The 27,979-nt window shown below is 41.9% G+C and overlaps 1 protein-coding gene and 1 pseudogene across 2 annotated transcripts in view; one reads left to right on the top strand and one right to left on the bottom strand.

The window, feature by feature from the left end:
• LOC126945689 (40S ribosomal protein S2-like) overlaps positions 1 to 27,979 on the bottom strand; it is a 53,456-nt pseudogene that overhangs the window by 11,009 nt on the left and 14,468 nt on the right. The window lies entirely within an intron of this gene.
• PAGE1 (PAGE family member 1) lies at positions 1,984 to 9,953 on the top strand. The gene is made up of 6 exons (XM_050775769.1): positions 1,984 to 2,130; positions 3,189 to 3,259; positions 3,761 to 3,854; positions 6,567 to 6,692; positions 7,839 to 7,964; positions 9,840 to 9,953. The coding sequence occupies exons 2-6, from the start codon at positions 3,197 to 3,199 to the stop codon at positions 9,860 to 9,862; spliced, it is 432 nt and encodes a 143-aa protein (XP_050631726.1). The 5' UTR covers positions 1,984 to 2,130; positions 3,189 to 3,196; the 3' UTR covers positions 9,863 to 9,953.

Raw genomic sequence — 27,979 nt, 5'->3', positions numbered from 1 at the left:
TGTTCATGCCATTCTCCTGCCTCATCCTCCCAAGTAGCTGGGACTACAGGTGCCCGCCACCATGCCTGGCTAATTTTTCGTATTTTTAGTAGAGATGGGATTTCACCGTGTTAGCCAGGATTGTCTCGATCTCCTGACCTTGTGATCCACCCACCACAGCTTCCCAAAGTGCTGGGATTACAGGCATGAGCCACCATGCCTGGCTTAATTTTTGACTTTTTGTAGAGATGGGGTTTCACCATGTTGGCCAGGCTGGCCTTGAACTCCTGACCTCAGATGATCTGCCTGCCTCGGCCACCCAAAGTGCAGGGATAACAAGTGTGAGCCACTGTGCCCAGCCAAAAATCAGTATTTTTTAAATGTTCTACTAGGCAATTCCAATGGGCAACTAGGGTTGATGAAAACTGCACCAAAAACACAGCTATTAGAATGATCAAAATCCAGATCACTGACAACAACAAATGCTGGGGAGGATGTGGCGCAACAGGAACTCTCATTCATTGCTGGTGGGAATGTAAAATGGTAAAGCCAATTTGAAAGGCAGTTTGGCAGTATTTCTTACAAAACTAAACAAACTCTTACTATTAAGTCCAGTAGTTATATTTCTTGGTATCCACCCAAAGGAGCTGAAAACTTGTGTCTGGACATGGATGTTTATAGCTTTTTTAAAACAGCATCTTTAAAGGCTTTCCAGATAATCTTAACATTTCTGGTGTCAGTTGTTTGTCTTTCTCCATTTGAGATTCCATAACTTCCTTTTTTTTATTTATTTATTTTTGAGCTGGAGTCTCACTCTGTCACCTAGGCTGGAGTGCAGGGGCTCGATCTTGGCTCACTGCAACCTCTGCCTCCCGGGTTCAAGCAATTCTATGCCTCAGCCTCCCGAGTAGCTGGGATTACAGGTGACCACCACCATACTCAGCTAATTTTTGTATTTTTAATAGACACAGGATTTCACCATCTTGGCCAGGCTGGTCTTGAACTCCTGACCTCGTGATCTACCCACCTCAGCCTCCCAAAATGCTGGGATTACAGGTATGAGCCACTGAGCCTGGCCGAGATGCCTAACTTTCATGGTTCTTTGTTATTCTGAGTAATTTTGAATTACACGCTAGACATTTTGAATATCAGGTTTGAGACACTTGAACAATTTCTTTTTGCTTTGTTTTAGACACAGGGTCTCACTCTGTTGCCCAGGCTCGAGTGCAGTGTGTGATCATAGCTCACTGCAGCCTTGAACTCCTGGGCTCAAGGGATCCTCCTGCCTCAGCCTTCACAGTAGCTAGGACTACAGGCATGTGTCATCACGCTCAGCTAGTTTTAATTTTTTTTTATAGAGACAAGGTCTCACTGTGTTGCCGAGGTTGGAAACTCCTAGCCTCAAGCCATCTATCTTCTTACTTCAGCACGCAAAAGTGCAAACCGCGCCCAGCCTACACATTTGTAAAATAGCATCTTTAAAGGCTTTCCCACATAATCCCAACATCTCTATCTTAGCAGTCGTGTCGGTTGATTGTCTTTCCCCATTTCAGTGGCCCTATTTTCCTGGTTCTTCATATTCTGAGTAATTTTGAGTTATATGCTAGACATTTTTAATATCTGGTTATGAGACTCTTAGTCTTGTATAATGCTATGGGGTATGTTGCTATTTCTGTTTTAGCAGGTGGTCTACCTCGCTTCACAGGCAGCCACCATGGTCCTTGTTTCTATGGTGGGGCCAGAGCAAGAGAGGGCCCTGGACGGGAGGGTGGCTCAGTTGAAGGTGGAATGAGTTTTGAGGGGAGCACTATTTGAGGTATTTGAGTACCCGAGGCATATGAAACTGCCGAGGGAGGTCGGATTCCATTATCTCCATGGGAATGAAAATCGGGAGTGTGGGGTGTGCTGCTGGGAACTGCAGCCCCCCTCCTCCCCCCTACCGCGGTAGCTGCGCATGCTCCTTGGGTGCCGGCCTCAGTGAGCATGTTCACTGGGTGTCTTCCCGTCGGCCACTTCGCCCACGTGGAGAACGCCAGGGAGCTGTGAGGGTGTGCAGTCACGTTCCTGCTATCCGGACACTTTTTCCTCTACTGAGACTCAGCTGGTAGATCCACAGGCCAGTCCTCCTTGGGGGCTGAAGTGTGAGTGAGGGTGAGGAGGAGCCAGTGGGCTTAGGGCAGGTTCGGTGGGTCCTTGGTGTAGTGATCTGTGGCTTTTGAGGGAGAAGGGCCTCAGTGGCCTCCGAAAGAGAAGGGCCTCGAGCTCGTCCTCCTTCTCCTCACAGGCTGCGACACCACCATTGACTTTGTGGTCATGAAGGGGCCAGGACAGAGAGGAAGGTGGGCCGTGAAGGGGAGGCGGTCAGGGGCTCAGGTGAAAATGGGGCGAGTGTTGCGGGTGCTGTTGGAGGGGTCAGAGTCCCGAGGTGATAGGAATCCATGACACAGGGCACATTCCTGAATCCTGAATAGGGCCCTGGGGCGGGAGGTGGGTGGTGAAGATGGCGGTAAAGAAGGGGCCTGGAACCTGGCAAGGCTGCGGGCTGGTGAGTGCCCCCCAGTGGTGTGGAGTGGGGAGTGCCTGAGTGAGAAGCACCCGAGTGAGAGGCGTGGCGAGGTCTCACCTCTGCCATGGAAGGTCCGGAAACAATGGGAAGGACTGGGAGAGGCTGTGCCGTCCAACCAAACTTGATTTGAGGGGAGTGAATGGCTCTAGTAAGTGGGAGTGTGCCAAAAGCAGCAGTCACGGGAATTGTGATTCACTAGTGTTTTCATGTGGAGTCCGCTTGTGAAACTAAACCTCATCAGAAATGCCCTCTGTCAGGGGGGTGTAGTGGTGCGTGCCTGTAGTCCCAGCTACTCCAGACGAGGCAGGAGGATCGCTTGAGCGGGAGGTCGAGGCTGCAGTGAAGTGTGATGACGCCACTGCATTCCAGCGTGAGCAATAGAGCGAGATCCTGTGTCTAAAAGAAATTTTAAAATAATGTCCTCTGCCTTTTCCACACGCCTTAAGATGACTGCACTGCCAGCTTGGGGAGCATAAGTGGCTTTGCAAGCACTCAGAAAACGTACACACTTACACTTAACTCTGGGACTTATTTTGAGAGTATTTTCAAAATTAAAATGACAAGTTAATATTTAGCCATGGAAGTGATCGAATATAGCTGTCCTCTCAAGTGCATGTTCCCAGTCACGGTTTTCTCTTTTCAGTGTGAAATATGGGTTTTCGAAGAAAATTAATCTATCGGCGTAGACCAAGAATGTTTGTAGAATCTTCTGAGGTAATTGGGCCTATGCTGTTGAGCGCTTTAACGTTAGTTCGATGTTTTCTATTAGCAGAAATTAATTTTTGTGATAGTGTTGTTGCATTAGTATAGATACACTAATAAAGGTAGTTCATGCTGATCAAAAATGATTCTGGCATCTCGTGAAGGAAATATTGATTCAGGAGGATTTTTTTCTCTCGTGTTCTCCAACTTTTGGCCATGACTTCCTTCTCATGCTTTGCCTGTTAATGACACATAGATTATACACATCTATTCCAACATAGAGTATAATCGCTTCCAAAGTCCTTGTGGGTAACTTTTCTCGCAGTAACCTTTCTGTGGGTAGAGTAGCCTTATTAACCATATAGAATAAAGTTGGAGAAATGTCTTTAGGTTTAGTTATGATCAGAAACATCTATGCATTTTCTGTGTGTATATGTGTATATATTTTTTGACATGTATTAATAAAACTTTTTGTATTTGCACACTCACACACGTATGCCCTACCACGAGCAGTCCAGTGATGAGCAACCTGAAGAAGTGGAATCACCAACTCAAAGTCAGGATTCTACTCAAGAGGAAGAGGATGAGGGAGCATCTGAAGCTCAAGGTGAAGGGAAAGGGAAGAAGAATGCCTGTTGGGGTGTGTGTGTGTGTGTGTGTGTGTGTGTGTGTGTGTGTGTCTCATGCATTGTCACATACCAGGAACAGAAGGAATGAAAACGATGCAAAAGATGCCTAGAAATTGACTGGAAAAGTGAAGAGGGTATAGTTTGCAGCTTACCTTAGGGAAATAAATCCCTCACTATGATAAAATTTCTCCACTTTATGAATGAGAGAACAAAGGCTCGGGGATTGTGTTTTGTCCAAGAACACTTGACTGGTGAATACAAAATTTGTGTTTTGTTCCAAAGTTTGTGTCTTCCTACCATCTATGTTGCTGTAACAATAGTAAATGATTTTGCTGAAAGTGCTTAAAACTCAAATGCTTTACTGTAAGGTAGCTTAGTACTGGCCCAGGAATAGACCCAGTTCAGAGGAGCAGGAGCAACTCCAAAAACTGAGTTGCTCATTGCTGGCCACCATTTCCTTTGATATTTTTATGTGGTAAGTTTGATGAAAGCTGGAGAATTCAGGATACTGCCATACAGGTAGCTGGTGTAGTATGATTTTTTAAGTGGCTTTTAGGAAGTGATTAAATCCTTTTATGGTTAGAAAAACCAAAAAAAAAGGAATTATCCTGAGATTAACATGAGATGGAAATAACTTCTCCGAGATAAAATATTTTGAAGCAAAACAATTAAGAAACTCAGGTCATGGATTATTCTAAGGATTTACTGTTAAAAGTTTCTAGAATACGACTGATAACAATGCCCATTAATTGCTGTCCACCCACTCCCTTATTCTCAGTGCGGGACAGTATATTTTGTGTGATTCACAAACAGTGTTATATTTGGTGCTTTGTTCTTCACGGGGTTCATTTATGGAATATTACATTTGGGACCTTCGGACCTAAATATAACTTTGTTTGAACAAAGTTAAGTTTCTGTTTACCCCAGTAGGTAATGGGTGTCGAGACTGTAAGATTTTCCATAGTCCTCAAATCCATTCAGCTAATCAATCCTTCAGAAATTGACATTGTAATTGTAACTGAAATCCTATCCATGTTGTAGACTTCAGATTTCTTAGCTGATGCACACTGCCCTTGGTACTCTGTGGCTGAATATAAGCATTAAACATGTCCTGTGGTTTATCCTCAGATTGTCATTTAGTAGAAAGGTCTCAAACTGGGCTTAGGGCCGTGCAGTCATAGTCTCAGCTACTTGGGAGGCTGAGGTGAGAGAATCGCTTGAGTCTAGGGTTCAAGACCAGCCTGGGAGACATAGTGAGACCTCATCGCAAATAAATTAATTAATTAATTAATTAATGTTTCGTTATATAGGAAAACAAACGTGTAAAGTTTGTTCTTAGTTGCTGGTAATGTTGCAAACATAACTCCTTACTGAACTATAACACTTAAAATTAGTTACCATGGTAAATTTTATGTTATGTGTATTTTTTACCACAATTTAAAAAAAAAAAACTTCTGTCTTCCTAAAGTTCAGTGTAGTTGTCATATATTCTTACAAGTTTTTACTTTACATATTTTCAAGACATAACATTTGTAGAAAATTTGCAAGAATAGTACAATTAACTCATATACTTTTCACCTAGATTCACCAGTTGTTAATAGCTTTTGCTCCATTGGTTTCATATCTCTTCCCTCCCTCTCTTACCCTGCTGCCCACGTACTCACATACACACTTATGGATATTATGTTTACTCTTACTAATGCTCCATTGTTCAGATAAAGTTTCAGGTATTACGGCCCTTTACCCTAAGTACTTGAGAGTGTTTATATATCCTCAGAACAAAGAAAAAGTCATTTCTTGGATAATCACTGCACAATGATCAAACTCAGGCAATTTAACAATGAGAACCTGCAGTTATTTAATATACAGAGTATACGCAGATTTTGCCAGTTATCCAGATAATTTTCTTTTTTCTTTCTTTTTTTTTTTTTTTTTTTTCAGACAGAGTCTCACTCTGTTGCCCAGGTTGGAGTGCAGTGGCAAGATCTAGGCTCTCTCTAACCTCTGCCTCCCAGGCTCAAGAGATTCTCATGCCTTAGCCTCCTGAGTAGTTGGGACTACAGGCAAGGGCCACTGCGCCTGCCTAATTTTTTTTTTCTTTTGTATTTTTAGCAGAGCCTGGGTTTCACCATGTTGGCCAGGCTGGTCTCTAACTCCTGACCTCAGATGATCCGCCCACCTCAGTCTCCCAAAGTGCTGGGATTACAGGTGTAAGCCACCACGCCCCGCTGGCTGATACTGACATTTTTCAAGAGGATAGACCAGTTGGTTTGCAGAATGTTTAGCACTTTGGGCTTTTTCGTGTAGCTTCTAAAGAGTGCTTTTTCACACACCATTTATTGGTGGCTACTCATGCCATATGCTAGGAGTCTAAATGCTAATGAGAGACAGGATGTCAGCCTTGAATCATTTAATATGATAAGGACAATCAGAAATACAATAACAGAGAAGTGCAAAGGAGGCAACAAAGTTGTCTGAGGGCAGTCTTCGGAAAGGAAGAGGGTAATATTTGGAAAACCCTGTTTTCTGCCAACAGACTCCTGAAATAATGTTCTTGGGATTTTTATCAACACGTTTATTATTACAGTAGCTAAAGCTTTTATTTAGTAAGACCAAGAGCATGAATATTATTTTCTTATTCATATTTCATGTGTTGCTGCTTAAAATGATAATTTTGTTTTATCTTCAAGGGCAGGAGCCTGAAGCTGATAGCCAGGAACCGGTGCTGCCGAAGACCGGCTATGAGCTTGGAGATGGTCCTGATGCCAAGAAGGTGTGCCTGCGAAACCCAGAGCAGATGAAACTGCCCGCAGAAGGTAGGTAGTGCATTAAGCATGCAAATTGTAGGGTGTCTGTTTCCACAGTATTATAGTTTTCTTTTTTTTTTCTGAGATGGAGTCTCACTCTGTCACCCAGGCTGGAGTACAGTGGCCCGATCTTGGCTCACTACAACATCCATCTCCTGGGTTCAAGTGATTCTCCTGCCTCAGCCTCCCGAGCAGCTAGGATTACAGGCATGTGCCACCTCAGGCAGCTAATTTTTGTAATTTTAGTAGAGACGGGGTTTTGTCATGTTGCACAGGCTGATGTCAAACTCCTGACCTCAGGTGATCCACCCAGCTTAGCCTCCCAAAGTCCTGAGATTACAGCCCTGCCACAGCACCTGACAAATAAATGTTTCTCTTTTTTTTGTATTTTTAGTAGAGACGGGGTTTGACCACATTGGCCAGGCTGGTCTTGAACTCCTGACTCAAGTGATCTGCCCACCTTGGCATCCCAAAATGTTGGCATTAAAGGTATGAGCCACCATACCCGGCCCAGATAATTTCCTTTATAGAATTTCTTTTTCTGATCCAGAGTCCAGTTCAGGATCACGTCTTGCATGTGCTTGTCATGTGTTTTTAGTTTCCTTTAATCTGAAATGTTTCCTTAATTTTGCTTTGTCATTCAGGATACTGACATTTTGGAGAGGATAGACAAGTCGGTATGCAGAATGTTCAGGATTTGGGGATTTTTCATGTATTCTTTAAAGACCTTTTTTCACTCGGTGTTTATTGGTGTCTACTCATGCCATGTAGGAGTCTAAGTGCCAGGAGTGTAAGTGCTATGAGAAACAGGGTTTCACCCTTGAGTCATTTAATATGATAAGGACAATCAGAAGTGGAATAACAGAGAAGTACAAAGGAGGCAACAAAGTTGTCTGAGGGCAGTCTTAGGAAAGGAAGAGGGTAATATTTGGAAAACCCTGTTTTCCTCTTTTCTGCCAACAGACTCCTGAAATAATATTCTTGGGATTCTTATCAACACATTTATTATTACACTAGTGTAAGCTTTCATTTAATAAAACTGAGAGCATGAATATTATTTCCTTATTCATATTTCATGTTTTACTGCTTAAATTGATATACATATACATGTACATATATACATGTATATATATATATGTATTTTTTTTTTTTAAGGGCCAGAGCCTGAAGCAGATAGCCAGGAACAGGTTGACCCGAAGACTGGGTGTGAGCGTGGAGATGGTCCTGATGTCCAGGAGTTGGGCCTGCCAAATCCAGAGGAGGTGAAAACACCTGAAGAAGGTAGTCAATCCATTAGGCATGCAAATTGTAACCTTATAATTTGTCTGTTTCCGCCGTATCATATTATAATTATTATTATTTTTTTGAGACAGTCTCGCTCTGTCAACCAGGCTGGAGTGCATTAGTGCCATCTTGGCTCACTGGAACTTCTGCCTCCTAGGTTCAAGTGATTCTCCTCCCTCAGCCTCCCAAGTAGCTGGGATTACAGGCGTGCTCCACCGCGCCCAGCTAATTTTTGTATTTTTAGTAGAGACGAGGTTTTGCCATTTTGCATAAGCTGATCTCAAACTCCTGATCTCAGGTATTCCACCCGCCTCAGCCTCCTGAAGTGCCAGGATTACAGGCATGAGCCACTGCGCCTGGCCCAGTATTATGTTTTTAATAACACAGAGGTGACAATACTGCCTCTTTAATAATAGAGTTCTTATATAAAGTTTATTTGAAACGTAGTTCAGGTTCCAGCACCCAACTTATAGACTGTCAGATACAGAAACAAACTGAGTCAAAGCCATATTGAATTATAACTTTTGAGTATAAATCCTTAAACCAATAGCTCATGATATTCAGATGCTTTTGTAAAGATCTGCTTTTAACAAATACATAACACATTTGTAACACCCATCACTTGGTGTGAAATATGCTGAAGCACTGATGCGGGTTCTAATACCAGCTCTTACAGCATTGGTGATATTCTGAGCAAATCCCTTACCTTCTAAACCTGTCTTTGGTTTTATGAAAATAGTGAGTTTAAGTCAGATATTTTAAAATCCTTTTCCATTCTGGTTCTTTCACACTCTGATCCTGTTGCATAGAATGCATGGGATACAGAGATCATCTGTTTTGCATGATTTGTGTATCATAAATCATCAAATCCTGGCCTGAGTCCTCTGAAAACCTCTGAATTGAGATTTCATTGCTACTAAGAAAGTGAGCAGGCACTCTGCTTCATGTTAGTTTTTCTGTGTGGAGACCTGAATGCCTATTCTTAGGTTCTGTCAATTTTTGAATTCTCTGGCTTTTTTTTTTTTTGTATGTGTGTGTGACAAATCTCACTCTGTCACCCAGACTGGAGTGCTGTGGTGTGATTTCAGCTCACTGCAACCTCGGCCTCCCAGGCTCAAGCGATCTTCCCAACTCAGCCTCCTGAGCAGCTGGAGCTACAGGCACAAGCTGCCATGCCTGATTGATGCTGTTTTTTTTAAAAAAAAATTTTGTACAGACGAGGTCTCACTGTGTTGCCCAAGCTGGGATTCTCTGGCCCTTAATGAATAATTGCTTTTTAAATCTTTCTCCAAGGAAACCTTGAGTGAGTGAATAATCAAATGGTGAGAGACCATTTAGTTTCTATTTTCTGTGGGATGTAGATCAGTGATCCTCAGCATGGGTGTGAGTAAGATGTCTGTGCTATTCACGTTCCCTGCCCCACTGTCAGTCTTCATGAGCCAGTATTTCTAATAAGACTGTCGACACATATGTGATCTCTAACCATATCAAATGTTAGATGTAAGTTTCAGCTTTTGAGGCATCAGTTGGTAAGATTTGAAGTTCAAAGACCATGACTCCAGTACTTTCTGAGTAATCCACTGAAGTATGTTTTACACATGTGTTTTCCAAATTGCTGACTGTTAATTATAAGTGCTTCTGGATTTAAAGGAAGCACTTTATGTTTACGGAATTAATTACCTTTAAATTCTACATGTCTACCCTCAAAGTTTATACGAGGTTTACTTGGCTATAAGACACAGGATCGCCCTTAGGGTTCTATTTGTAGTCCATTTTACAAAACCCAAATTGTAGTGTCCTTTGTGTGCCTTTAGGGTCATCTAAATAATCTGCTGCTAAGTCATGTTCCTAACTGTTATGTTTCTGTTACAGATGAAGGGCAATCACAACCTTAAAAGAAGACACGCTGAAATGATGCAGGATGCTCCTGTGTTGGAAATTTGACCATTAAAATTCTCCCAATAAAGCTTTACATCCTTCTGCAAAGAAGTCTTGTGCATCTTTTGTTAATTTTATTTCCAGGTATTCGATGCTCTGAAATGTGTATCATTCTTTGACATTTTATATGCTAGCTGTTTGAGCTGGTATGTAGAGGCATAATTCCTACATACTGAGTTTCTATCCAGCAACCTTGTTAAACATGCTTAGTAATTCTAAAAGTTTACTTATAGATCCTTTTCAGTTTTCAACATGCAGATTCATATCATCTTTGAATAAGAACAGTTTTGTTTCTGCCACTTTTTTTTCTGTTTTCTTTTGTATTTTTTGTAAACATGTGATTTTGCCATGATGCCCAGTTTGTTCTTGAACTCCTGAGCTCAAGTGATCCACCCATCTCGGCCTCCCAAAGTGCTGAGATTGCAGGCATGAGCCACTGCGCCCGGCCTGTTGCTGCCATTTTAAACACTTTTATTTCTTTTCTGATTTTAGGGGCATTGGGCAGACCCACCTGGTATAATGGTGATAGTGGATATCCCTGTCTTATCCCTGATCAGAAGTGGAAAAATTTCAACATTTCAACATGATATTTGCTGTACTTTTTTTGTAGATTGACTTCAACAGTCAGTCATTCCATTCTGTTCTAGTTTGCTGAGAGTATTCATTTTGAATATATGTTGACTTTCATCAAACACTGCATCTATTGTGATTATCACAGCATTTTTTTCGTTAATCTGTTAAAGTAGTGAATTAGATTGATACATTTGTACTTTTTTGTTTTATATTTTTAAAAATTGAGAGAGGGTGTCACTCTGTCACCTAGGCTGGAGTGCTGTGGTGTTATCACAGCTCACTTCATCCTCGACCTTCTGGGCACAAGGGATCCTCCCTGAATAGGCCTATAGGCACATGCCACCATGTCTGGCTAGTTTTTCTATTGTTTTGTAGAGATGAGATTTTGTCATGTTGCCCAGGCTGCTCTCGAACGTCTGAGCTCAGGCGATCTGCCCACCTCAGCCTCCTAAAGCACTAGGATTACAGGTGTGAGCCTTGGCCTGACCACGTTTTTCTTATATGAGGGGGTGGCCTGCCTCTCCACACCTGTGGGCATTTCTCGTCAGGGGAAACGAGAGACTTGAGAAAAGAAAGAGGCACAAAGTACAGAGCAAGAAAAGTGGACCTAGGGGACCAGCGCTTAGCATACGGAGCACTGGGTCCTTCAGTATTTATTGATCATTATCTTTACCATCTCGGAGAGGGAGATGTGGCAGCACAGTAGGGTAATAGTGGGGAGAGGGTCAGCAGGAAAACATGTGAACAAAGATCTCTGTGTCATAAATAAGTTTAAGGAAAGGTGCTGAGCCTTGATGTGCATGTATACAAACATCTTCACAAACACTTCTGTGCATTAAAGAGCAGCATTGCCCCGAGCACGTCTCACCTCCAGCCCTAAGGCGGTTTTCTCCTATCTCAGTAAACAGAACATACAATCGGGTTTTACACTGAGACATTCCATTGCCCAGGGACAAGCAGGAGACAGATGCCTTCCTCTTATCTCAACTGCAAAGAGGCCTTCCTCTTTTACTAGTCCTCCTCAGCACAGACCCTTTACGGTGTCGGGCTGGGGGACGGTCAGGTCTTTCCCTTCCCACGAGGCCATATTTCAGATTATCACATGGGGAGAAACCTTGGACAATATCTGGCTTTCCTAGGCAGAGGTCCCTGTGGCCTTCCGCAGTGTTTGTGTCCCTGGGTACTTGAGATTAGAGAACCGTGATGACTTTTAACAAGCATACTGCCTTTAAGCACTTGTTTAACAAAGCACATCCTGCATAGCCCTAAATCCATTGAACCCTGAGTAAACACAGCACAAGTCTCTGCAAGCACAGGGTTGCGGGGTAGGGTTACAGATTAACAGCATCTCAAGGCAGAAAAATTTTTCTTAGTACAGAACAAAATGGAGTCTCTTATGTCTACTTCTTTCTACACAGACACAGTAACAGTCTGATCTCTTTTTCTTTTCCTCACACTTATATAGGGGTCTTGTCTATGTAAAGAGTCAACTTGCCCGTACCTTTGTGTGAGTGGAATAACAGCATGACGAAATTTATCGTTCTATTGATTTAAAGAAAACTATCCTTGACTTTCTAGTATGTAAGTCCATCAAAGCATAACTATAATTATTTTGAAAGCATATATTGTTATGGGTATTGGGACCCCTGCACTTTCCGCTGCTGTGGGAGTATGTCCTTCTAGGTATCTTTAGTCTGTTTTCTCAATTGCAAACATCTTAGGACAATGAAACTAGGCCTCATAAAACTTAGAAACTAGGCCTCATATAGAAAAAATTAACACCAGGTGGCTCTGGATAGGGTCCCACCCTGATAGGGTCCCACGCTGCCAATTCCGGGAAACAACCTCATGGGGTCCCACCCTGCCAATTCCGGGGGTCCCACCCTGCCTCGAAGTTCCCGGAATCAGCAACTCCAAGAAAAAACCTCATAAGGTCCTGCTCTAACCAATTAGAACAAGACACCTTGCTCAGGCCATAGCTAGACCCAATTACCACGCGCCTAAAGCTTTGTTTGAATTTCGCGCCTTAAGCTGTGTTTGAACTTGTGTTTGCCTATATAAACAACCTGTAACAAGCACTCGGGGTCCCAGGGCCAACTTAGAGCTTGGGACCCTAGCGCGCTAGTAATAAATAACTCTCTGCTGTGAATCTCGTGTCGGTGATCCTTCGCGGCGACCCCTGCCCAGGAGGGAATCGACAGTTCGGTTCCAACAAAAGCATATATTGTTATGGGTATTGGGACCCCTGCACTTTCCGCTGCTGTGGGAGTATGTCCTTCTAGGTATCTTTAGTCTGTTTTCTCAATTGCAAACATCTTAGGACCGTGGGTTGTGACTAGCAAGGAATGTGCCTTGCTAATTTCAAGATGGAGTTGATTTTCAAGTGGGGTCACTCTGGCTGTCCTAGGTTCCCGTTTCCCTAACATTTTCACTTCTTCTGTGATTCTGATGCTACAAATGATAGATATTTTTAGTATTTTCTTACAGGTCCACGAGGTTGTATTCCTTTTTCTTTCACTTTCTTTCTCTGACTTGTTCATATTGAACAATTTCTTTTTGTTTTGTTTTAGACACAGGGTCTCACTCTGTTGCCCAGGCCGGAGAGCAGTGGTGAGATCATAGCTCACTGCAGCCTTGAACTCCTGGGCTCAAGGGATCCTCCTCCCTCAGCCTTCACAGTAGCTGACTACAGGCACGTGTCATCACACTCAGCTATTTTTAATTGTTTTTTGTAAAGATGAGGTCTCACTATGTTGCCCAGGCTGTTCTCAAACTGCTAGCCTCCAGCCCTCTGTCGTCTTACTTCAGCCTGCAAAAGTGCTAGGATTATTGGTGTAAGTCACTGCTCTTGGCCAAATAGAACAATTTCTTTTTATCTGTCTTTGTGTTCACTAACTCTTTGCTTGTCTCCATTCTGCTATTGAACCCATTCAGTGGGAATTTTTTCTTTGGTTATCATGTCTTCTATTTCTAAACCTTCCATTTGTTTCTTCTTTAAATATTCTTTTTTTTTGTGGCGGGACTTTCTGTTTTTTTCTTGTTGCAAAAGTGTGCATGATTGCTGTTTAAGCACCTTTATTCATAATTGCCAAAACTTGGCAGCAAACAAAGTGTCCTTCAGTAGGTGAATGGATTAGTAAACTGTCTACAGATAGTCAGTGGAATATTATTCAGCCGTAAAGTGAAATGGACTATCAAGCCATGAAAAGACATGGAGGAAACTTTAATTTCTATTACTAAGTGAAGGTAGCCAGTCTAAAAAGGCTACATACTGTATGATTCCAGCTATATGATATTATGGGTAGGGCAAAACTATGGAAACAATAAAAAGATCAGTGGTTGCCAGGGGTTATAGAGCAGGAAGGGATGAATAGGTGGAACATGGAGGATTTTTAGAGCAGTGAAACTACTCTGTATGATACTATGATGGTGGGTACATGTCATTATACCTTTGTCCAAACTTATTAAATGTACAACACCAAGAGTGAATCCTAATGTAAACTATAGACTGTGGGTGATAATTATATGTCATTGCAGGTTGAATTGTAACAAATGTACCACTCCTTTGGGGGATGTTGATAATGGGGAGAATTGTGCACGTGTTGGGCCCAGGAGTATATGGGATATCTCTATACCTTCCTCTCAATTTTGATGTGGTCCTAAAACTTCTCTTAGAAAAAGAGTCTGTTAATTTTTTTAAAAATTAATAAGTACTGAAAAAATTTAAATATTCATTCCTGGGCCAATTAAAAGATAGAGATTAACAGAGTGGATAAAAAATAATCAAACCATATGCCATGTACAAGAAACTCATTTCACATATGACCACATATGTAGATAGAAACTAAAAGAATGGAAAAACAAATGCAATGCAAACATTAATTTTTTAAAAACTGGGAGTGGGCCAGGTGTAGTGGCTCACGCCTGTAATCCCAGCACTTTTTTAGGCTGAAGTGGGCGGATCACGAGGTCAGGAGTTTGAGACCTGCCTGGCCAATATGGTGAAACCCTGTCTCTACTAAAAATACAAAAATTAGCCGGGCATGGTGGCACACGCCTGTACTCCCAGCTACTCGGGAGGCTGAGGCAGAAGAATTGCTTGAACCCGGGAGGCAGAGGCTGCAGTGAGCCAAGATCGTGCCACTGCACTCCAGCCTGGGTGACAGAGTGAGACTCCATCCCAAAAAAAAAGAAAAAACTGGGAGTGACTGCATTAATATTCGGTAAAGTAGACTTCAGAGCAAAGTGAATTACTAGAAATGAAGAGGGACATTACATAATAAAAAGATCAATCCACCAAGAAGACATAATGATATCAACTGAGGCAGAAAAAAAAAAACACTTAGCAAACCATGAATACAGTGGAATTTCTTCAATTTGATACAGTTCATCTACAAAAATCTAAAAATCATACTTAATTGTGAAAGACTGAATGTTTTCCCCCAAGGCCAGGAAAAACCCAAGGATGTATGTATCTCACCACTGTTATTCAACATACTACTGGAAGTTCTAGCGGTGGAATAAGACAAAAAAAAAAAAAGAAAGAAAGAAAGAAAGAAAATAAGAAATACAGATGGAAATGGAAGAAATTAAACTATCCCTGTTTGCAGATGGCTATATAGAAAATCTCAAAGAATATACCAAAAAAATCCCCTCTATAACATGTGAGTTCAGCAAGGATGCAGGATACAAGATGATAAATACACAAAAATCAATTGCACTTCTATATATTAACAACAAACTTGTGGAAACTGGAAATTAAAAACATAATACCATTTACAATTGTGTTAAAGAAAATGAAATACTTAGGTATAAATCTAAAAGCATGTACAAGATGTGTATGCTGAAATTTGCAAGAGACTGATAAATCAAAGACCTAAGTAAATGGAGTGACATACCGTGTCTGTGGATTGGAAGACTCAAAATAGTGGAGATGTCAAATCTCCCCAAATAGATCTTTAAGTTTAATGCAATTCCTATCAAGTTTTTTGTAGACATAGACAAGCTTATTCTAAAATTCATATGGAAAGGCACAAGCCCTAGAATAGCTAAAACAATTTTGAAAAGAATATATCGGGAGGAATTGCTCTAACTGATGACTTGCCATCTAGCTATAGTAACCAAAGAAATTATTACATTGTCCAAGAGATAGACATACATCAATGGAACAGAATTGAAAACCCATAAATAGACCCACACAACTGATTCTTTTTTTTTTGGTGGGGTCTTGCTATGTTGCCCACACTGGACTTGAACTCCTTGGCTCAAGTGATCCACCTTAGCTTTCCAGGTAACTAGGATTACTGGCACGCATCACCACACCTAGCTTTTCAACTGATTATTGACAAAGATGCAAAAGCAATCCAATTAAAAGAGGAGAGCCTTTTCAACAAATTGTGCTAGAACAATTGGACATCCATAAGCAAAAAAAATTAAACCTTGACCTAAACTTCACACCTTATACAAAAATTAGTGCAAAATGAATCATGGACTTAATGCAAAATGTAAAACTCTAAGACCTTTAGAAACAAATCATAAGAGAAAAATCTTTGGGTCCTAGGACTAGGTAAAGAGTTCTTAGATTTGACACCAAAAGCCCAATCCTTAAAAGGAAAAATTGACGAATTGGACTTTATCAGAATCAAAGACATTTGTTCTGTGAAAGACCCCTGTTAAGAAGATGAAAAGGCAAGCCATATCACAGACTGGGATAAAATAATTGCCAACCACATATCTGACAAGGGCCCTATAGCTAGAATATATAAAGAACTCTCAGAACTCAACAATAAAAAAAGCAAACAATCCAACTAAAAACTGGGCAAAAGACATGAACATATATTTCACCAAAGAGAAGATGTGAATGGCAAATGAGCACATGAAAGGATGTTCAACATCAGTAGCCATTAGAGAAATGTAAAATAAGAGCACGAGGAGCTATCATTATGCACCTATTAGAACAGTTGAAAAGTGATAATACCAAATGTTGGTGAGGATGCACAGAAGGATGCATTGCTGATAGGAATGAAAAATAGTGTGGCGACTCTAGAAAAGAGTGGGGGAATGAATTAAAAGAGGTAACATGAAGGGATTCTTGTGTAGTGATGAGCCAGTTCTATATCTTGATTGTGATAGTGGCACAGAACTACACACACACACACACACACTAATGCAGTTTTCTTAAAATGGTAGAAATAGAACAGAATAGAGAACCCAGAAATAAATCCACACATCTTCAGTGAACTCATTTTCAACAAAGGTACCAAGAACATACATTGGGGAAGAGACAGTCTCTTCAATAAATGGTTCTGGGAAAACTGGGTATCCATATACAAAGAATGAAACTAGGCCCCTATCTCTTGCCATTACAAAAATCAACTCAAGATGGATTAAAAACTTAAATCTAAGACCTCAAACTATGAAACTACTACTAGAAAACATTGGGAAAACTCTCCAGAGCATTGGTGTGGACAAAGATTGCTTAAGTAATACTTCAAATGCACAAGCATCCCAATCAAAAAATGGATAAATGGGATCAAAACAAGTTCAAAAGCTTCTGCACAGCAAAGGAAACGATCAACAAAGTGAAGAAACAACCCACAGAATGGGAGAAAACATTTGCAAACTACCCATCTGACAAGTTGTTAATAACCAGAATATATAAGTAGCTCAAACAACTCAACAGGAAAAAATCTAATAATCTGACCTTAAAATGGGCAAAAGATCTCGATAGACATTTCTGAAAAGAAGACCTACAAATGACAAACAGGTATATGAAAAGATACTCAACATCATTGATCATCAGAGAAATGCAAATCAAAACTAAAATGAGATATCATCTCTCCCCAGTTAAAATGGCTTTTATCCAAAAGACAGGCAATAATGAATGCTGGCAGGGATGTACAGAAAAGGCAACCCTCGTACACTGTTGGTGGCAATATGAATTAGTACAATCACTATGGAGAAAGGTTTGGGAGTTCCTCAAAAATTAACATAGAGCTACCATATGATCCAGCAATCCCACTGCTAGATATAGTCCCAAAAGAAAGAAAATCAGTATATCAAAGAGATATCTGCATTCTCATGTTTATTGCAGCACTACTCACAATAGCCAGGATCTGAAATCAACCTAAGTGTCCATCAACAGATGAAGGGATAAAGAAAATGTGGTAAATATACATAATGGAATATTATTCAACCATAAAAAAGAATGAAATCTTGTCATTTGCAATAACATGGATAGAACTGGAGGCCATTATGTTAAGCACCATAAGCCAGGCACTGAAAGACAAATGTCACATGTTCTCACTCATACATGGGAGCTAAAAGCTAAAACAATTGAACTCAAGGAGATAGTAGAATGATTGTTGCCAGAGGCTGGGAAAGGTAGCAGGGATAGGGGAGAAAGTGGGCGGGGGGGATAATGTGGGGATGAGGGTATAAGAGTATGGTTAGAATGAAAAAGATCTAGCATTTAATAGCTCAACAGGGTGACTATAGTCAACAATAATTTCTTTTATATTTTAAAATAGCTAAAAGAGTTGGATTAGAATGTTCCTAACACAAAGATATGATAAATGCTTGAAGTGATGGATACCCCAATTACCTTGATGTGATTATTATACATAGTATGCCTTTATCAAAACATCACATGTACCCCATAAGTATATACACCTATTATGTGTGCATAAAAATGAAAAATTAGAAAAAAAGAATGTTTTAAAGACTCATGAGTGTCCCTGCCCCATTCTTTCCTGTACTCAAGGAGCACATGCTAATGAAGCCTTCTGTACATGCCTGAATGGTGGCAATGTGAATCGCCCCACTCTGGGTCTTAGGCATGTGACTGATGAAAGCAGATAGTGTTGACCCAGGCCCACTACCCTCTGACTTTTCAGAGCTGCCCTATGTAAGCGGAATCTGATGTCAAAGTACAGAGACTCAGGTATCTCAGCTGCTGCAAAGAGGCAAATCATGGTGGGACTCACTAGATTTTGCACCCTGCTTATGAGGTAGCCAACCAGCAGGACTTGTTTTCTGGTCAAAACCCTGCTGACCAAAACAGGATCTGGTCCAAATGGGATAAAGTGAAGAAACGAGCAGGAACCAGCAGAAGGCAAAAGTGATCTTTAGTTGCTCTCATTGCTCAGTGGCATAAGACACTCCCACTAGCACCATGACAGTTTACAAATGCCACAGCAATGACCCAGAAGTCACCACCTCTTTCCATAACAATGCCTTAGAAGTTACCACCCTTTTCTTAGAAAGGTCTAAATAACCTGCCCCTCAATTTGCATTGACTGACCCCTTAATTTGCGTGTGATTGAAAGTGGATTTACATGAGTATTAATGCAGTTGCCAAGAGCCCCTTAGTTGCTGACTCTGGACCACACTGCCTGTGAGTTAGCCCTGCTAGGCAAGGAGCAGTACCACTCAACAGAAGATTGCCATCTAACACCACCACTTGGCCCTTGAATTCCTTCCTGGGCAAAGCCAAGAGCCCTCAGGGGCTAAGCCCCAATTTTGGCAGGGAGCTTCCCTGTCCTGCAACACTTAATACAGGCACAAGGATGAAAAGAAAAATCACCGCTATTAAATGAAATAAAGTCTGTGTCTATAACCCTTAAGAGCATCTAGCCTCACATTTGAGGCTATATTTTATTTAGATTATTTTTGCTATTAGAGATGGATAACATAGTAAAAATAACCATTAGAGGATGCCAAGCTTATGGGGCAAGAAGGATCAGACCATAAGAAAAAGGAAGCTTATGATGTTGAAAAGAAAAAGGAAGCTTATGATGTTGAAATGTGGTATTGGCTTGATTAATGTGGGAAATCCACCAACACGTTGCCTCCTTCCTCTATACCATACTGGCCTCTCTCCCTTCCAAAAAAAAAAAAAACAACCAAACCCAAACAGTCAAAACATCAGACTCAAATAGATAAAGTTCTGGCATCAGATAAACCAACCAGATAGCTAACCCAACATTATTTTCTCCTACATCTACTCAAGGCTCTTGGTAATCACATGCTCTTTCTCTGTATAATCAGCAGGAAATTTGTACAGCTCTGAGATATGGTTTCTGTGATGTTCCAGCTTGTGTTCAAGATTTGCACAGCTTTCAGAAACACATAATGGAGATGTATGGGTTTAACTTTTTCCTGTCCTTGATAAATGACAATATATAGTGCAGCCTTTAAAATTGTGTTTTTATCCAATTTTGTAATGAGAGATAAATACAAAACACCAAAGCAACAGAAATTAACTTCTCTCCCTCCCATGTAACAAAACTGAATAATCTCTCCTTAGCTTTACTGTTGCTTGGGCTTCTTTTAAAAACAACAACAACAAACCTATAGTCAATATTTATAAAGTTGAGTTCAACTATTTTTCAGTTAGCATTGCAGAAGTGCTCGAAAAATGTCATGTGTTTCAACATTATTTTATTATTACCTTGATCAGGGAAAAAATCAATTCCCAGCAGGTCTATTGTCTGTGTGGAGTTTGCAGGTTCTACCCATGTCTGTATGGGTTTTCTCCAGTTACTCCAGTTTTCTCCCATATCCCAAAGCTGTGCACATTAGGTGAATGGGTGTGCCTACATGGTACCAGTCTAAGTGAGTGTGAGTGTCTGTGTAAGTGCGCCCTGCAATGGAATGGCATCTTGGCCAGGGTGGGTTCCTACCTTGCCCCTTGAGCTGCCAGGATAGACTCTGGCCACCTACCACCCTGAACTGGAATAAGCGGGTTGGAAAGCAAATGAATACAAATTATTGTAAAATAAAAATGTTTTAAGTAGACTATAAGCCTACAGATGCATGACAATAAATGATGTAGTGCAAAAGCATTCGGTGAGCCCACAAAAAAAGACACATTCTGACACACTTGGTGTTCATAGCGTAAAATGCATAGCATTAAAAAGTATCCAAATGGCAAGCTTGGATGATTGGAGCAGTTTGGGATTTCTGAGAGATTTAGGGACTGAGATTTTGACAGAAAAGCAACTGAACTGGAGATGGATGTCTCTAAATTCCTCAGCACTCAACAGGCTCCTTCTGCCAGTCTGGACTTTTGCTCCAAAGACACAAAGCTTTGGGAGTCACCGAGAAACAGGGCCTGTGCCAAACAGACAGAAGCACACAGCAAACATCACCCCGTTTTTCTTGGGGGGTACATCTGAAATGCCCAACATCAAGGCAGGAGAAACCCCATTTGGAGACAGAGACTACTGTTACAACTGAATGCCAGGAGCCAGGGATGTCAGTCTAATTGCTGACACACTCAGTTACCTCATCTACTGGGGTCAAACACCAAGCCACACAGAATTTGGGGAGGGGACAAGAGTTTGTCTATGAAGATCAACAATGAGGGGCTGATGAAAGGGAAACAGGGGCATCATCATGAGTAGGAAGGATGTTCTGGTGAGCAACGTTTCTTACACTCAAGTTGCTCTTGAGTTTTATAGAGCCTGGTCACGAGGAGATCCTATGCAGGAAACAAGACAAGCGTGCTTGTGAAATAAAGCAAAAAGCTCTGAAACAAAAGCTATTAACGGTAGCCTGGATGGACATACTTGCTTACAAGTGGATGGATGCTTAGGAGTGCTGGCCCCTTCCTTCAACACTAATAGCAAAGTCGTTGGTCTTAAGAAAAAGACGCAAGAGAGGTAATTATGGCAAACATAATTTTCAAGGAGCAGAAAGGATACCATCAGCGTAAAACCCTGAAGTAATCATAGCCATAGTTCAGTGGAGCTAAGGACATGCTGGCTCTTAGAAACTAGTGGTGATGAGGCTGCTGGTGGGAAAAGAAGAGAGCATTCAGTTTCTGGTTATGCAAGACTTATCTCTCAGAAACAGCTCAAATTTCCTACCATGATTGAATTTAAGCCACAATACACAAACGTTTTAATGATAGTCCTTTCTAATGATACTATTGACTTGTAATGTGTTTGTGTTGTTTTAGGGTTTAATTTCTGCCCTTAGATTGGCACATGGACTGTGCTTTTAGATAAAATGGCATCTCTCGTCAAAATGTGATCATGAATTCTGTCTGAATGTGTATGTGTCACTGGCCTTGGAGTCTGTCTGTAAGGCGAAGAAGACAAAGCCATCTTATCTGAAGAGAGAGACTTCTGAGGAAGGAGCTGTGAACAGTTCCTGGGGTGAAAAGGTGCTCAGGGGAAAGGAAGGGAAGGGGAGGGGAAGGGAGAGGAGAGGAGGGGAGGGGAGGGGTGGGAAAGGAGCCTCATCTTGAACTCCAAGCTGCTCAAGATGAATGCCAGAACCTAGGGTCCATTTATGTGCTGATGTACAAATCCTCAGGCTGACTCTTGGCCCAGGACCATGCTATAGGATAGACCAGGGATATCTCCCCTGTTCTTGGTACCCCTCTTTGTGCCCTTCTTTGTACTTTTTTATAGGACCCTCCCATTTTAGGCTTCCAGACTTGTTTTCCAAAGTGTTCTATGGCCTGGGTCAGTGGGAATAGAAGAACATTTTGAACAAACCCTTTCACGCCGAGTTAAGACTCAGCATGATTCCTCAGCCCCACTCCCACCTTTATCTTTTAAAAAGGGATGCTGAAGTGAGCAATGGATAACCCAAAGTGAGGTCCAGGCAAATATGCAGTACAGCCCCTTTATCCCCCTGACCCTTAAAATAGATATCTGATTGTTTCCATCTCAGCGTCTATTTGCCCTTCTCTGATAAAAGAACCCCTTTATCCTGCAGAAAACCCAATATCCTTGTAGTTTGTTTAGAGTGAAACTATTTGCCCTTCCTGACCACTGGGCTGGGCCTCCTGTGATTTAGGCTAGCCAATCAGCATCGATCATCCTCTTAAGCAGAGTGTTTGGATGAAAGGAGGGCACATTACACAAATCAACCAATCAGAGTCCTCCCTGGGACCTTTTTTGCATACCAGGGAAGACATCATGGGGGAGCACTGATGAAGCTATTTGAGCCCCTGGATCCAGCTGTGCTCCCAATGCATAGAACCCTGCACTTCCCATTTGTGTAAGCCAATAAATTCGTTTAAATTCATATTATATACCTTGGTGTATAATAGGAAGGATCCAAAAGAAGTAATCATAATTACTAACTATATTTTCTTCCTCATTGCTGTGTCCTTCTCTCCAAGTCACTCTGAGTCTTTGAAAACAAGTAGAAATTGAGGCCCACCCATTGGAGAGATTGGATGGAAATAATGATGATACACATCGTCATTTGGGAGACATATTTGGGAGTAGATACTTTCTGTGAATCCCTGGAATTACACCATAAAGGAATCTATCCACCCAGTGCAGATATATGGTCCCTCTATCAATGAAATTCATTTCTGCCTAGGGCAAATGCAACAGGCATTTAATACAAGAAGGCAGGTGGAAGACCATGGTAGGTAGTTAGGTCAACTATCCGATATGCCAAGGAAGAAAATTTTAGACAAATGCAACCCCCAAGCTGAATAAAGGATGTCTAACTGGAGAAAAATATCTATATGGAAGGTTATCTTGTGGCAACAAGGCAGCCTCAGTTGCCTGGGTGACTCCCACAAGAAGATGTTAGCCGTGAAGCTTTCCTTATAACCTAGCAGGATAGATAATTAGCTCCAGGGTCTGATATCAGGTGCTCCAGATAAATGCTTGCTTGCTGTCTTCCAGGCCATGGCAAGGTCAGTTCAATTAAGAAAAAGCCAGGGCTTAGAAGTAGACCCACTAAGCCCTTATCACAGGAGAGCTGACTCAACTTCAAATGCAGAGGCATTCCCTTTCGAGAGGACAAATGTAATGCCCCGGGGCTCTGGAAGCAAATAGCAGAGGGCAGTCTAGGTCAGTAGTTATGTAATTTGGCTGAGGGGGCAGGGGAAGTTCCAATTTGAAGTGCCAGGAATTCTGGCTGGTTCTCAGGGTAGGGAGACAGGGTATCAGTGGCAGGCTACACATTGGCTGCTGATTCTTGGAAGTCTAAGCAGGTTGGGAGTCAGCAGCAGGGTCATCTTACAACAGGGAGAAAAGTGATGGGTACTGGGCTAGATATCAAAGGTAAAAGTTGACTCCATGCACAGTCAGATGGGAGAAAGGTGTTAAGATATACTAGAAAGAGATAAGCACAGAACTCTTATCTGAGAGTGTCCAGCGGAGTGGACCTGTTGTCATGACATATACCCAGGCTGGAGAAACCAAACAGAAGCCCAGTTCTGTGAAGTGAGCTATAAATAATGCCCAGAACCAATTTTGAAGCAAGCAGAGCCCAACATTGAGCTTCAGAATGTTAAAACAGGGCTCCAGAAATTTCTGCTGAGAACAGACAGCATCTATTGCAGAGAATGAGGCAAGGCTTAGCCTCTAGGTGGGAATTGAGAAGCCCGTTTAGGATAAGAGGGATTAATAGTGGCTGAGATCCCAGCTGGAAATATCACTGCTGCCATCCTGAAGCCTCCCCTAGTTCTATGTATGCCACTATTAGAAATGGGTTTTGATTTTAGCAAAGGGCTATTCTGTGCCTTATAAGAAAAATTCCTCTTAGTATATGGATCACAATTTAAATGGTTATCAGCCATTTATACCTTAGTATGAATTTGCTTACATATTTTCTCCCTGGGAGTAGGTTTTGACGGGGTTTGGAAGAAATTATTTATTTAGCAGAGTCTTACTGACAGTCCATGAATCAGGCACTGTGCTATGTACTAGGGATAGAAACATAAGGCAAAGCATCTGTGCTTCATCCCCAAACCATTTTACAACCTTCTAGATTTAAGGTGGAGAGGAAGCCACTAAAAGGAAAGAGATACGGAAGAAGGAAGCTGGATAGATTATAGACAAAGATTTTCTTATTTTCCGATGTTTCCAAATATGACTCATTTCTCCATGGAAATCTCACAAATGATCCTTGTCATCTTCCCACAGCCCTTAGCCCAACTCATCCCCAACTCTTCAAAAAGCAGCAGGGCTTCCTGGTCCATGCTTCATTCAGGAATAGAGATGCCCGAAAGATCATTTTGTCCAGTCTCCTTTGATTTATTGTCACGGAAAATCAGGCCCTGAGAGGTAAAGTAACCAGAAGAAATCATGAAGGGAGTTCTCTCTGGTTAAAACCTTTTTACCGAATCATAGCATCTCCTAACAGTGGGCCAGAGTGCGGAACGACAATATCAGAGAAACTCTAGGTTGGATTGCATCAGTCATTCCTTCAAACACTTCACTTGTTTGAACCCCTTGGGCAGGCTTTCAAATCCTTCCATTCTCATTGGTCTATGTAACTAACTATACTACTTTGTCTCATTACTCACCTGCATTAATTATTTGACTCATAATTGCCAGAATATCATCTGTGTTCTCCTATTTCCGTGACCTTGCTTATGCCACCCTCTCCACCAGATGCCCTAATACCACCTCTATATAAAGAATTCCTGCCAGTTCTTCAGTGCTGTCCCATTTACAAAGTCATCCCCAATCTCACATGAAGACGTCTCTAGCTATTTTTGTGCTTGTACCGTTCAAACGGCTGTTAGCACATACCATCTTCTAAGATGGGCATTCTGTAACTGTCTTATGTCTAAATGAAAGACAGGAACTTCTCCCTGTATATCTGGAACTCCTGCAGCTCCCAGCATAGTAAATCCTGGTTATAGTAAATGTCTGATGAATGAATGAAGAAACTAAGTGAATCTGAATTTATGTTGACAGAAAGGAAGAGAACAAATCATAGCAATGCAGTTTAGCTTGACTGGGGCAGGCTGCATAGGCCAGAGAAAAAGAGATAAGAAGGAGACTGCAGGGGAACCCATGATAAACTGCACAGTTATCATGGAGTGAGGAGATAAAAGTAAGATCCGCACCGGGCATGGTGGTTCACGTCTATAATCCCAGCACTTCGAGAGGCCGAGGCGGGTGGATCACCTGAGGTTGGGAGTTCGAGACCAGCCTGACCAACATGGAGAAACCCCGTCTCTACTAAAAATACAAAATTAGCTGGTCGTGGTGGCGCATTCCTGTAATCCCAGCTACTCGGGAGGTTGAGGCAGGAGAATCGCTTGAACCCGGGAGGTGGAGGTTGTAGTGAACTGAGAGTGCACCATTGCACTCCAGCCTGGGCAACAAGAGTGAAACTTGGTCTCAAAAAAAAGGAAGAACCGGCCAGGCACAGTGGCTCACACCTGTAATCCCAGCACTTTGGGAGGCTGAGGCAGACCGAGTACTCGAGCCCAGGAGTTTGAGACCAGCCTGGACACTGTGGCAAAACCATCTCTACAAAAAAATACAAAAATTAGCTGAGAATGGTGGCATGCACGTGTAGTCCCTGCTACTCAGGAGGCTGAGGTGGGAGGATCACTTGAACCTGGGAGGTGGAGGTTACAGTGATCCGAGATCATGCCTCCGCACTCCAGCCTGGGTGACAGAACCAGATCCTGTCTCAAAAATTTTTTTTTGTTGGAAGGTGTTTTGTGGAGACATCTCAAGGCCACCAGGGCTGTCAAATGGCAGCCCAGGCAGGGCTCTGGAGCTCCAGCTAACCTCACTTCAAACACTCCACTGTGATGTATCTTGTATTTGGGGGTTTGCCATAAGATGTAACTTGAAAAGAAGAACTTGCTGTTTAAAAAGTGTTTTATATGCCCCAGAAACGCTATTCCTTTCATTCAAGAGAGATGAAAATATGTCTGCACAAAAACTTGTATTTGAATGTTCATAGCAGCATTACTCGTAATAGCCAAAAGATGGATACAACCCATGTGTTCGCCAACTGATGACTGGATAGACAAAATGTGGTTTATCCATGCAGTGGAATATTATTCAGTTATAAAAAAGAATAAAGTACTCGTACATGCTAAAAGTGAGTGAACCTTGAAAGCATTATGCTATGTGAGTGAAGCCAGTCGCAAAAGACAACATATTGTATTATTTCATTTATATGAAATAGCCACAGTAGACAAATCCATAGAGATAGAAAACAAATTAGTGGTTGCAGGGGTTGGGGGGATGGGGAGGGACTGCTAATGGGCACAGGGTTTGTTTTAGGGAGGGCAAAAATGTCCTAAAATTAGACTGTGGCAATGGTTGCCCAACCCTGTAAATACATTAGAAACCACTGAATTGCATACTTTAAAAGGGTGAATTGTATGGCATGTAAATTATATCTCAAGAAAACTGAGATTTTTTGTAATAAATGTATATTAGAATATCTTACTCGAGGGCAATGGAAATTTTGTCCCCCAGGGGAATTCAGCAACGTCTAGAGACTATTTTTTTTTTCTTTTTAATAGAGACGAAGTCTCACTATGTTGCCCAGGGTGGCCTCGAACTCCTGGGCTCAGGCAATCCTCCGTGGGCTCTAGCAATCCAAAGTGCTAGGTTTACAGGTGTGAGCCACTGCGCCCGGCCATCTAGAGACTTTTTTTTTTTTTTTTGAGGTGGAGTTTTGCTCTCGTTGCCCAGGCTGGAGTGCAATGGCACGATCTCAGCTCACTGCAACCTCCACCTCCCATGTTCAAGCAATTCTCCTGCCTCAGCCTCCCAAATAGCTGGGATTACAGGAGTATGCCACCACACCTGGTTGATTTTTGTATTTTTACTAGAGACAAGGTTTCACCAGGTTGGTCAGGCTGGTCTCAAACCCCTTGACCTCAAGTGACCCGCCCACCTCAGCCTCCCAAAGTGCTGGGATTGCAGGTGTGAGCCACCACGCCCAGCCTAGAGACATTTTTGATTGTCACAACTGGGGAAAGGATTACTGGCCTATGGTAGGTAGAGGTCAGGGATGCTGCTGAAACATCCTACAATACACAGGCAGCCCCCACAACAAAGGATCATCTGACCCAAATGTCAATAGAGTTGAGGTTGAGAAACCCTGTTCCAGGGTATAATGCTTTAAAATAAAGATTGTTCCCAATTTTTTCTTTTTACTTTATTTATTCATTTTTAAGACAGGGTCTCTCTGTCATCCAGGCTGCAGTTCAGTGGCATGATCACAGTTTGCTGCATACTCGACCACCCAGGTTCAATCAATCCTTCCACCTTAACCTCCCAAGTAGCTGGGACCACAGGCACACGCCGCCATGCCTTACACATTTTTTCTATTTTTTGTAGAGAAAGAGTCTCTCTTTACCCAGGCTGGTCTCAAACTCCTGGGCTCAAGTGATGCTTCTGTCTTGACCTCCCAAAGTGCTGGGATTATAGGCGTGAGCCACCGCACCCAGCCTGTTCCTATTATTTTTATCAGGGTTGTTGTTGCTCTTTTATGGCATTTGCTACCTACCCTCATCCCCTATACACCTGTAGAACTCTGGAGTTGTTTCACATCTTTCATAATTGACTTCTCAAGACTAAAGTGGCCACTAGGACGTGTGAATCCTGGTGTCTATGTGATTGTAGCAGCAATCAGCTCCTCCTCTCTCGCAGTCATTAGAAACCACTTCAGGATTACAGTCAGAGCCCTTAAAAATATGTGACAAACAATTAATTTTTCAAGATACTTACGGTTCTACATAACAGGCAGGGGCTATC

This window comes from Macaca thibetana, chromosome X, assembly GCF_024542745.1.
Source record: "Macaca thibetana thibetana isolate TM-01 chromosome X, ASM2454274v1, whole genome shotgun sequence".
Taxonomy (NCBI): Eukaryota; Metazoa; Chordata; class Mammalia; order Primates; family Cercopithecidae; genus Macaca; species Macaca thibetana.
The sequence above is the reverse complement of the archived record's forward strand: the minus strand, read 5'-3'. Positions and strand labels throughout refer to the sequence as shown.